We start from the raw sequence: 13,154 nt of genomic DNA on the forward strand, positions 1-13,154 counted from the left end.
TGTTGCCATCTATTCACTCCTAATTTTTCTCAGACTTCTCATGTTGGTGATCTCTAGTCTTTGATCAATTAGCTTGGTTGGCCAAGTGATTGCATACCCACTTGATTGGGCTGTAGGTTTAAATCCCACAATGGTCATAGCTGTTTATGATTGTCTTATTGATTCTGATAAGGGCAGCAGCAAACCTGCCACTTTTTCTTCTAGCAGAGACTTCATTTCCAAACTCCTGTGAAATACAGGAGTGACTTTACAGCATCTAGTAAGAGATGTCAAATTTGAAAACTAAGTCTTTGATCAACTGTTTTATTTTAATTCAACTTTCAGATTCATAAGTTAGCATTGTTTGAGCCCTATTGCCTACGACTAGCTGTGTGTTTTGACTGAATTCTCTCTTATTCCAAAGAAATTTATCCAACTTGCTCTCCACCATGTTTATACTGCTATCTATTTCCAAATTTAATTTTGCCATCTCCACTCAAAACTGTGCCTAAATTGCTAATATGTTGCTTATTCTGTATTTTCTCTGGATAATAGATTCCTCCTTGTTTATTTTCATAATTTTTGTTGCTGATTTTTCACACCCAAACTACATATAATATGTACTTTATACTGTACAAATAAAATGAGCTGAGACTACTGATCCTCTCTTTTTACTCTTCTGAGAGGCGTGTGCCTCTTGCCACTTGTATGGTATAAAAATAATTTTTATACCATAAAAATGTTATTTTTATATTATTACAAATATTATTATTATTACATGACACCTCCAGGGAGTCCAAAGACTCATCGAGGGAGGGCACCTACTTGACAACTCTCTGTTACCGCCAACTACAACAAAGCGCAGCTACCATCATCACCTATGCAAACACCATCTACCGCCCATTACATTTATTTAGGAGTGAAACATCATCTTGCATAAAGTAAATAGCTGAGATTAACATCTCCAGTTTTGATATCAGGACCAGTACTACTTTCCTTGATATGTGATTCATATACTGTAGATGATGAATAACAGTCTAGTTTCACACATGATTTAACATCATACATTTTCCTGGACCTCCTTCATTTTTATTATTTCCATTAGTGTTTTTTTTCCCTTTTTTATTATAAGTACTATGATACTCCAATCTTCCAGAATTCAATTTTTGACAAGGTCTTCTGAACTAAACTAAACTAAATTTTCTCTGTATTTGTGTGATAAAGCTTAAGTCCTGGGAGGACATCATGTTGGAGGTTTAATGGAATATTTAAACACTAGAAAAGGATTAAAAACTAATTTTAATGCTTCCAATATTTCGTCTCATTCACTGAAATATCTTCAGGAATTACAAATTACTCTTGTAACACACACACATAAAGACAATACTAAATGAAACAAGTGAGTGACTCTAAAGTTCTATCTATGTGGTGCACTTTGCATTTGTAGGCGGCCTAGGATATAAAGTGGGACCTCTGACAATTATTGTTTCCCAAATTTGGGGAAGTTTTATGCATCCTTATTTATTTAAATTTGGTTAATATCTGAATGCCACTGCAGATTCTTAAAATAGCCTTTGCTTTTTAAATTTACTAATATGGAATATAGTGGTTTTCTTTCAGGAGATCCTGTGGGTTGTAACCAATACATGGTCTGCAAGGCTATATTGACCATAGTCATGATTGCCATTATGGTCAATAACAATACCAATAATTGTCAGAGGTCCCACTTTACATCCTAGACCACCTAAATAGGGTTTTAGAGTCAACACAATACTAAATGTGTTCATTTAGTATTGTGTTGTCTTTGTGTATGTGTGTGTGTGTGTGTGTGTGTGTGTGTGTGTGTGTGTGTGTGTGTGTGTGTTACAAGAATTATTTATAATCCCTGAAGATGTCTCAGTGACTGAGACGAAATATTGGAGCATTAAAATTAGTTTTTAATCCTTTCTTAGTGCTGTAAATATTCTATTAAACCTCCAGCGTGATTTGTGTATATTATCTGAGGGCATGTGCTTACTTACTTACCCACCATGAAATTCTGATTTTTTTTATCTTTGTTTATCTTTTTATTTTTATTTTTTTTAACTTCACACATGCCTCTGGCAGAATCAGTCAGCATTTTCTTTATATCTGGCCACTGTGTCTTCAAGGTTGTGTTCTTGTTTTCAAACTGTTTCATTTTATCTCCAATAATAATTGTATATCTGAGGGTACAGTTCACATCTGAAAGCTACTCAACTCTGATTCTTTTTTAAACTCTCAATGTATTTTATTTTTAATGATATTTGTTTTTACTTGCTCAAAATTTAATAGTGATCACTTCCTGTTTCAAATCCTCTCTATACTTTTTTGTGTCCTGAACCTCTACAAACATATCACCATGAACAAAAACATTGTCAAAATAATTTTTTCTTCTTTCCTTTGTGTGTTCATTTTTCATGTGCATGCGTGCATTTGTGCATGCACACACATGTTTTAAATAGACCTCTTCTTTCTTGTGTGTCTCTCCATGTGAATTTATGTTTATTTTTAAAGTTTGAATTGATTAACAATTCAGAACATGCAAGAGGATGAAGCTGATTCTTAGAAGAATGATGAAGGTTGCTAGTTGGATGCGTGATTTGAAAATGGTAATGTCTGTACCATCATCTCCTTATCACTATTTTTTTTTATTATTTAAACTCAAAAATATCATATGAATCAGCTTGCCGAAATGAATCTTGCTCACTACACTTTGTGTCTTGCATGCAAATGAATGATTTGCATTTGTGGGTTCAGATCCCATCATTTAACTCCAGTTTAGTTACCTTACTAACTCCTGGCAGTCTATCAAAATGCCTTTGCAAAATCTAAGTATACCACTGCATATTCATCAGCCTTGTCCAATACATTCATCACTTTGTTTTAGTACATCAGCAACTTTAGTAAAACACAACCTCCCTTTAACAAACCCATGCTGACAAGCACCAAAAAATACCACTGTTCTCAACCCACTTTTGTATCCTAGCTCTCACCAACCTCTCCAATACCTTAACTACAACTCCAGATATTATTATTTTCTTGATCTTAATAGCATTGTCCTTGTCCAATACATTCATCACTTTGTTTTAGTACATCAGCAACTTTAGTAAAACACAACCTCCCTTTAACAAACCCATGCTGACAAGCACAAAAAAAAATACCACTGTTTTCAACCCACTTTTGTATCCTAGCTCTCACTAACCTCTCCAATACCTTAACTACAACTCCAGATATTATTATTTTCTTGATATTCATAGCGTCACAAGACTCATCGTGAGAGGCCAACACCTGTCAATACAAAGTCTATCATACACTTTTTAAAGTCATCCACTGTTTACACTTTCGCCACCTTACTCTTTTATTTGCCATTGTTTTGTTATTTCCAGGGATGGCTCCTTGTTCTTTTTTGCTCCTTCCCCTCAGTGTACCATATGAAGCTCCATGTTAATACAATACTAACCCTTCCACAGCTTAAATGTCTGAATCATAATCCCCCCCCCCCTGTCTTCTGTCCACCAAACTGTGCAGTCTGCATGCTCCCCAGTCTATCCTCATAATAATCAGCATCTCACGGTCCTGATATCATTTCAGTTATCTCTCCCTGTTTCTGCATACTCTCAAAGGTTACTTCATCACTTTCAAATCAAGGTAACCAAATCTGAGTGCAGAAATCCAGATGTGGTCTGATCAAAGCTTTATGCAATGGGACCACCACACTTTTATCTGTCATGGTTAATGTCCTTCTAAACATTCCAGTAATTCTCTGAAATGTCTTCACAACCTTTATAATATGTCCTTGGAACTTTAAATCACTATCCCTAGTCAACAAAGATCCCTTGCTTCTTCCACTTCTAGTATAACTCCACCAAATGAGTATGAATCGTCCTATGTGTGTATCCCAAGTTTCAAAATCTTTTAGTTGCATTAAACTGACATCCCCATTCCTTTTCTCACCTTTCCAGCTTATCGAAATCCTCTTGGAGTGTTAAAACATCAGTACTATTTCTAATAACCCTCCCAAGCTTCACAACATCTGCAAACAAATTAACATCTCCCTGTAGCCCTGTGACAATATCATTGACATAAAGATTGAATATTAATGGTCCTAGTACTAAATCCTGTTGAACTCCATTTGTAATCTTCTGATTCCCTGATACTGCTCCACATAAACTCTCTGATATCTATCAGAAAAATCAGTCACCAATCCAACCCATTAACCTGATATCCAAATACATATCTTTAAACAACAAAAAAATTAGGAATACATATCTTGCAATTTTCAAACCAACTTGTCATGTGGCAACCTGTCAAATGCCCTTGAAAAATTGAGAAAAAATGACAGTGTATGCCGTACCCTCATCTACTGCTCTTGTTACTCTATGAAAGGTAACCAAATTACCAAAACAGATTGCCCTTTAACAAATCCATGCTGGCCTGCATGAATAATATTGCCCTCATCTGCCCAATTCTGTATATGAGTTCTTACCAATGTCTCCAAAACCTTAATAACTGCAAAAGAAATAAAAACAGGCCTATAGTTTGATACCTTCATTCTACCAGCATTCTTATGCAATGGAACTATCTTAACCTGCTTCCACTCAAGAACTTATCCTATTGCAAGACTTTCATTAAACAGCAAAGTTAATGGCACAGTCAGTTCTATAGCACATTCCCTAAAAACACATGGTGAAATTCCATCTAGTCCTCATGTGTTCCTGTCATTTAGCATACTCAGTATTCAGAATATATCCTCATCATTCACTTCACAGTTCACCACTCATTATCCTTCTAGGAATAAAGCCTACTGTACCAAGATGAAACACTCTAATTAAGTGACCATTAAATAGCTCAACTCTCTCATCTGCATTGGTCACTTGATTCCCATCTCATTCCAACAAGGTAATGTGTCCACTATCATTTTTCCTCCTGCTCACCACATGGCAAAAAAAAAAAAAACTTGGAATTCTCCTTGGATCACATCACCAGTCTCCTCTCATATTCCATTGTTTCTCTCCTTACAATATTAGTCACTTTCCTAGCCTGCGCTTCATATTCCTCATGCAACTGTTCTTCACCTGTCTCATATATATCTTCTGTAATCACTTTTTCATCTGCAGTTCCTCTTTTATTTCTCTTGTCATCCATTTGACCCCAAATTGCTTTATCTTTATTTCTTTGAGGTATAAAATTTGCTATTGCTGTTCACAATTTTTTTCTTAGGTATTCCATGCACGAATGACCCAGTTCCTTTAAATTCTTTCATCCAGTGCACCGCCTGCAAGCTGATTTCTAAGTCTATGATAGTTGCCTGCCTTTTATAAATTCCTCTTATTTTGATACCTCCACATGCCTATTCATCCTCCAAGTCAGGACTAAATGGTCACTCTCACCAGTGGGGACAAGTATGACATCTCTGTCATAATCAGTTCTCTGATGCTATTATGAAATCCAGAACTTGATCCTCATGTTCCCCCTCCACCAAATGCTGCCTAAGAGAGTTCTCCCTCAAGAAATCCACAAATTTAGTTCCCGTATTACTACATGCTCTCCTCTCCCAGTTTATAATGCTATAGTTGAAGTCCACCATAATGCTCACTCACTTTGCACATGCAAAGTAATTTGCCTCAACATTTCCTACTCATTACTATCTATATTCTCTGTTCTGTATCAACATCTCACTAAATATCATGTCGTATAATCATCTATCTCACACCATATCCTCTCAAAGCTATTAGTACTATTCCTACTGCGATTCTCCATCCTGAGAGGGCACAATTCATTTTTTATCGTGAGTAACACTCCACCACCATGTTTACCTTCCCTATCCTGCTTAGATATGCTGTATCTTTCGATCTGGACATTGATTCACTATTTTGTAGGCTGCAAAAAAGATAAGTAAATTTTATTTTAACGTGTGACAATATTATCTAATTTGTAGATTGAATGTTACCTCATGTTGGAGGCTTAATGGATTGTATACAGCACTGAGAAAGGATTAAAAACAGAATTTAATTCTTCCTATATTTCGTCTCATTCAATGAGACATCTTCAGGGATTACAAAAAAACTAATGTAACACAAAAACAAATAACAAACAATACTAAGCCCAATTACATGGGATGGGCTTAATATTGTTTGTTGTTTGTTTTTATGTTCCATTAGTTTTTTTGTAATCCCTGAAGATGTCTCATTGACTGAGACGAAATACAGGAAGAATTAAATTCTGTTTTTAATACTTTCTGAATGCTGTATACAATCCATTAAGCCTCAAACATGATGTTCTCACAGCACTTAAGCCTCTACACATGGATTGAATGTTATGGTGAGATATATGAGTGCAGAACACAGTATTTGGTTAAATTTCTTCTAAGGCAGTATTACTTTAAATTCATTGTTTCTTGTTAGTGCTTTGATACAGTATTGTGGTGTAAGATGGATTGTTGCATAGATTGATGCAAAAGACAAATAAAGTAAATGACATGGATTTTTCAAAAATGGTATGTTGCCATGAATGTATGCATGGAATGATGTAGCAGATGTTTAAATGGAGAGGCTGAATAAGAGAAAGGAACAAGTGTTGATATGTATGAAGTGCAATATTCTGAATATGGACCATGAGGCTTATTTAAATATGAGTAGAGGAAATGGCATCTTAAATCAAATGGTAGTTGAGGAAGATTTTGGGAATGTCAGAAAGCATCTGGAAATTACAATGAGAAAAAAGATCGATTCACAGTAATGCAGGGGATAATGATGTTGAAAAACAGAGTGCAATTAATGGTAAGATAGTGAGCATGGTTGACAGCGAACAAATTTTTATGACTGATGATAAGATAGAAAAAGTGAATGAGAGTGAAAAAATGATGCAAGATTTGAAAGCTGAGTTGGTGAAGATGAGGCAAGAGATGAAGTGAATGCAGACTGAAATTAAGAGAATTGTAGATATGTATGGAAGAATGAAGGATATTGGTATGAAAGAGGAAACAAAAGACTTGCAAGTGGCAGGGTATGGAAATTTGATTATTAGAGGTGTGTCAAATGAGACCATGCACAAGATTTGTTTTCCTGGAGGTGAAATGAATAGAGTGATTGAGGCATTGGATATGAGGACTAAGCAAGCAAAAGAGTCGGTAGTGGTTGTAATGACAATGACTTGACTGGAAACAAGGGGAATATAAGGCTAAATATCAGAAGGTTGCCAAGAAGGATAAAAGATAATAGCATGATAGAAAAGGTAGTCAGTGTGTTGCCAAGGTATGACAGTGATGAGATGAGGTAGAGAGCAAGGATTATGAATGATATGTTAGTGGTAATGTGTGAAGAGAAAGGAGTTCAGTTTTTTTGGGGGATAAATCAATTACAAGCTATCTGCCACATTGATGAAACTGTACTCCAGGAAATTGATGAAACCAAGGATTTAGGGGTAATAGTAGATAGAGAAATGAAGTTTAGAGGTCATATTGCTAAAGTTGCCAGGATAGCTCACAGGATTACTTCTTTATTGAAGAACATACTGGTGTGGTCACCTGGGTTTCTTGGGGATGAGGAAGTGGTGGAGAGGTTTCAGAGGATGAGTGATCAAGATAGGAATCAATATAATATATTACAAAGAACTAGGTGGCAAGAATTTTGCCACAGCTTAAATCCAAACACTTCAAATACCGAACTTTGGAAACTGACTGCTAATTTACAAAGAGACCCACCAAAGGCATGTGAGACTAACACACTAAAAGATCCAGATGGAAATATCAAAATAGGAGACAGGCAGATCGCAAATGCATTGGTTTCATTTTCAAAATATAAGCAAACTAGAGATGAATACTAGGAAAGACCATCAAATATCAAAACAGGCTCGACAGGAGAAAAACGCTGAAAATTCCCCAAATTATAAAAACAAATTATTATGGGATCCATTTACAATCTCTGAATTGAGATTGTAAATGGAGAGACTTGGAGAGACTAGATATAAATAAATCATGTGGACCAGATAACATACAAGGAATTATGATCAAGCATCTTCCTTCCCTAGCCTAGATTGGCTACTTTGCGTATATAACAATAGACTAAAACAAGGAAAAGCTCCAAAAGACTGGAAGACAGCCACAATCATACCATTCTTAAAGCCTAACAAACCTCAAGACCAACCAGGAAGTTATAGAACAATTTCACTGACTTCAATTCCAGGCATATTGATGGAAAAAACGATACTCCAACGTTTGAATTACTATCAAAACAAAAATAGTATACTACCACATTTTCAGGCTGCCTTTAGAAGAAATCACTCAACAACAGATCAACTTTTCTACTTAACCCAGACAATTCAAGATAACTTCCAGACCAAACCTACCAAATCCCCCATTGCAGCTTTTATAGATTTTAGCAATGCCTTTGACAAGGTGTGGAGGCAGAAACTCTTTTCCAAACTTTGTCATATTGGAGTAGAAGGGAAAGTTCTAAACTGGATTTATGACTTTCTAAGAAATAGAACAATTCGAGTTAGAATAAATAATACCTTTTCTAAGAAAGTGAAAATAAGACAGGGAGACGCCCTCAAGGCAGCATTTTGAGCCTACTCCTTTTTTCCATCTACTTAAATGACTTAGATAAAAATATAAATAAAGAAACAAAGATAGCCATGTTTGCTGATGATTTGTTCCTATTCTCAGCTCACAACAATCTAGAAACAGCAGAAGGTCACTTAAACAAAGCCGTTGACAGTTTATCTACATACTGTAAAAACCAAAAAAATCAAAATTAACCCTTCTAAATCAGAAATTTGTGTATTTACCATTAATAACCGCCTCAGAAAGTGGAGACTAAAGATTAAGCTAAACAGTCAACTAATTACCTTTAATGAAAACCCCAAATACCATGGAGTTACTCTGGATCTATCACTAAGCTTCAATAAACATATCAACAATGTTGCAGTCAGAGCAAAAAGAAGACTAAATATCATGAAAAGTATCTCAGGTAAAGAGTTGGGAGCTGATGCTAAAACCTTAAAAGTCACATACACCTCTATTACCCGACCCATAATGGAATATGTTTCGCCTATCTAGATGCAAACATCAAAAACAAGCTTATAAAAATTCAGAAAAATGCAGCTAGAATCATATGTGGACTAAGGAATACATCTCCTGGAAAAATAGCAGAATTCGAATCCAACCTTGTTCCTTTAAAAATTAGGTTGCAAGAAATCTTACTAAATTTGTAGAAAAAGGAGCCAACCTTGCATATCATAGAACAAGTGAACTTTTTAAAAATTGGCAACCAACAAACAGAATAAAGAAAAAATTCAACAATGCGTGAAATCATGGAAAATAAAATTCCCTTGGATTGTCCAAATAAAATAGCCAACTACCCAGCATTTCCTCCAAATCAAGACAGGAAAAATATAGTTATCAACTTTGAAATAGGGAAACATGAGAAAAAAAGCTTAGAAAACCCTGAAATCTTGAGATCATTAGCTCTTTCAAAAATAATAGAATATGAACCTGACTCAATAAAGATCTACACAGATGTCTCCAAAAATCTAAATGGTAATTCTGGGAGTGGCATACTCATCTATGGCTCTCAAAATATAGAACTTAAAACATCTAATAGTATTGGATGCAACTCATATCATGCAGAATTTGGATAAACAAAATCCGCAGGAGTTTATATTTTTCACAGATTCCTTAGCAACCCTTCAAGCTATTAAGAACTGCTACACTAGCCATCAAGAAATACTTAGAGACATACCAAAAAAACATAAACAACTACATAAGGATTCCGAAATAATTTTCCAATGGATCCCATCCCATGTGGAATTTAAGGGAAATAAAACTGCAGATGAAGTAGCAAAAATGGCCTCAACATCCAGTGATACCACAGATTTCAATCTTTTTAAAACCACTCAAAAAGAAAACATAAAAAGAACGATTCTCCAGGACATGACTCACCACTGGTATTCAGTAGAAGAACCAGGAGCTAATATCAACTCCAAGTTTAATTGTTGTGCCACTACCATGATCTCTCGCCTCAAGACTGGCCACACAAGACCAATCAAGTTTAGCAATGGCGTAAAAGTCTTCCCCATCTGCAAAATCTGTAACATCGAGGAAGCATCGCCAATGCATTTACTGAATTGTATGAATATTTCCAGATGTGAACTTTATAACAACCCAGAAAAGGTGCTGTATAAAATACATGAATTTGACTTCTATGATCTGGTGTAATAATACCATGGGATAATTAAAAAAAAAGAAAAAAAAAGTGGTCTGTGTAATGCTTCCAATGAGGTAAACTGTGAGTTTGTTACTTGCAAAAGTCGGTTGATAGGCAAAAAAAAAGGGGGAAATGTGATAGAAACATTTATAGGATTGATGCAGGGGAAATATTTCAACACTTGACTAGAAAGAAGAACAAGAAATCATCCCTGGAAGTTAGGTATGAGTGTGGTTAGCAAGGCCATGGGGACTAGATTTTTTGCATGGAGAGTGGTGAATGAATGGAATGGGTTGCCTGAGTCAGTTGTAAGTGCTTTGTTTCAAGCTGATGCTGGTTTCAAGGAAAGGTACAATAGATATTGTGTTAATAGTTTTGGTCTCCCATGATGAGTCTTAGGACTCCATGAAGGAGCCCATGCAATAATAATAATAATATTGTATTCAAATTACAAACACTGACCTTTATTTCCTTTGAACTGTAAGAGTATACATTCTGTTGTTTACTTAACTGTGATTACAAAAACATGAATAAATAAGCATGCTTTGTGACAGGTATCTGTTTTGAATGTAGTCAAATAACCTCTCTACTTGATGATGTCCTTGTAACAGGAAGGAAAAATATAGGAGTTTATAAATTCTATTATTCTTTATATGTGTTAATTGTTATTAACTATGCAATATGTCTACTATTAAACATGTTACTTTGAAACATCTAGATCTTTGATCTTGATAGACAAAGAGTGACAACTGCAGCATTAGTGTATGAAGGTAACTATTAATTTTTTTCCTTCCCAAAACAGACAGTTCGAACAGAAGGCTTCCTAGCACTATATAAAGGTTTTATTCCAACCTGGGTGCGACTTGGTCCATGGAATATAATTGTATCCTTTCATTAGTCATTAATAAATTTAAAAGAAATGAATTACTTTCTTTCCCATCTGTAATATGTACACACCTAGTGAATATTTTTTTATGATATTCTCACCAATGAAAGATTGGATTGCACATTAGTATTAGGAAGGCAAAACATAAATAATCCAGAAACTGCTCTGAAGACCAAATTTTCTCATTTTTCTGCCCTTCAATAAGTAGAAGTGATGAAAATCTTCTTATCGCTAAAGATATTCAGAAACATCCATGTAGAAGTGGAATTTGGATAGATTTTTTAAAAAATTCACAATATCCTATTTATATTAAAAGAAATATAGAAAGTAGAATATATATTTATGCATCAGGAGTGAATATTCCAGGTGTGCTAGTGCTGTGCTCATCTGCTGAATAGCAGTACCACCGATATTATATTTTGGCATTTATTCCCATTAAAGATCTCATAAAGATCTCCCCTAATTGTTTCCAGACTTCTTGATTCCTAAAAGTAAACACAATATACTAATGCTTCACGAAGAGGGCACTTTTCGACATGTAAACATTACATCACAGTCACGTTAATACTCCGGGTGTGCTTTCAAAATATACATGTTTGAGCCCTTTGAAAAGACAGATGGTGCAATAGGTCATAGTTTTAAACTGCTCAGAAGGCAAGGCTGGGTGAGCTCTGAGGCAATAGCACCTAGAGGCTGTGATTGGTTATTGTTATTGGAAATTAACGATTTTTATCTGTTTTTGTTATGTTTTTAGATTAGTAAATTACAGTATTATAGTGTTTTTAGAGTATCGGTATATTTATAACATTTCTATTGCAATATTGTCGGCATGGAACCAACGCAATGAACAATTGCGGCAATGACAACGTTGTCTGGTGATTTGAATTAGGGGGATATTATTCAGTGCAGTGTATGCAAAATATATGCATAGAGAAAATTAAAGAATATGTGGAAGGAAATTGAAACTGGAGAGAGAGAGAGAGAATATGTATTAAGTGTTTTAAAAGTGAGTATCAGTTAGGTTAATAATGTTGACATGCAGCCATGGAAATAGAGGAGAACGAAATTGATATTAATAAAAAATAGCACACTTAAATGTTATCCTTCATAGGACAAAGCATGAAATTGAAAAAGCACAGAAGCGGTTTTTCAATTTCGCTACGCCATCCAGATGTAAAAAGGTAAGTTGAAGGAAATGATTATCTTGGTTGGTACCATGATTTGAGAGGCGAGAAGTATTCTATGAGGGAGGGTGTAAAGGAGTTTTAAAAGAAGTAAAACTGAAGAGCAAGAAGTTGAAGATTGTAAGTCTCCTATCACTCTATGATAGAGGTGAACTGAGGAGAAGGGCTTTGATAGCCAATGAGTCTATACGTAGATTGTGCAAAAGGAATGATGTAGAATTTGTGGATCTGTGGTCTCTGTTTGACGGAAAGAAGGATTTATACAATGCGGATGGACTACATCTAAATGGTTTTGGTTGGTGTTAGGTGTCTGGAGAGAGAGAGAGAGAGAGAGAGGTTTGTTCAAAGAGCATGCTGGCGTGCAAATTCAGGGAAACTTAAGCATTTAGGGTGGAAGGAAATGAGTTTTTGTGAAGGCACCTATGAAGCGAGTGTGTGAGAATGATCAAGTGAGGAAACTAGTGAGGAAAGCAAAAATATTGTCAATTCAAAAAGTAAATGTGGTTGAGGGAATAAAGGAATGCCGTTGCTGTATACTAATGCCAGAAGTATCAGGAACAAGAAGGGAGGAGTTTTTGGCATTGATTAGTGCAACCTTGCCAAAAGATATAGACATTATTGAGACTTCACTAACAGCAGATGATATAATTACAGGGATTGAATGTGAAGGGGTTAGTATTTTCAGGGAATATAGAGAAGACAGAATACAAGGGGGGGGGGGGAGTACTGCTGATGATAGCAGATGAATTGCATCCAAAAAGAATAGGAGACAGGCAGGAGGGAGGCTGTTCATTTTGAAGCAATCTGGTGTGAGATTAAGACTAGTAAGACAAAACATACAGTTGGTTGTTGCTATAGGCCAGGGAGTTCCACAGATGA

At 35.4% G+C, this 13,154-nt stretch overlaps 1 protein-coding gene across 8 annotated transcripts in view; it reads left to right on the forward strand.

Annotated features, from left to right (window-relative positions):
• Window positions 1–13,154, forward strand: part of Bmcp (uncoupling protein Bmcp mitochondrial) — a 475,843-nt gene that overhangs the window by 409,323 nt on the left and 53,366 nt on the right. For all 8 annotated transcript variants that reach the window (XM_090411822.1, XM_090411820.1, XM_090411824.1 and 5 more), the window contains one exon: window positions 11,008–11,088. In XM_090411822.1, the coding sequence (XP_090267948.1) occupies window positions 11,008–11,088 (81 nt within the window). The remainder of the gene's footprint in view (window positions 1–11,007; window positions 11,089–13,154) is intronic.

The sequence above is a fragment of the Typopeltis vanoorti genome, chromosome 22, assembly GCF_054136105.1.
Source record: "Typopeltis vanoorti isolate ZY-2024b chromosome 22, IOZ_Tvanoo_1.0, whole genome shotgun sequence".
NCBI lineage: Eukaryota > Metazoa > Arthropoda > Arachnida > Uropygi > Thelyphonidae > Typopeltis > Typopeltis vanoorti.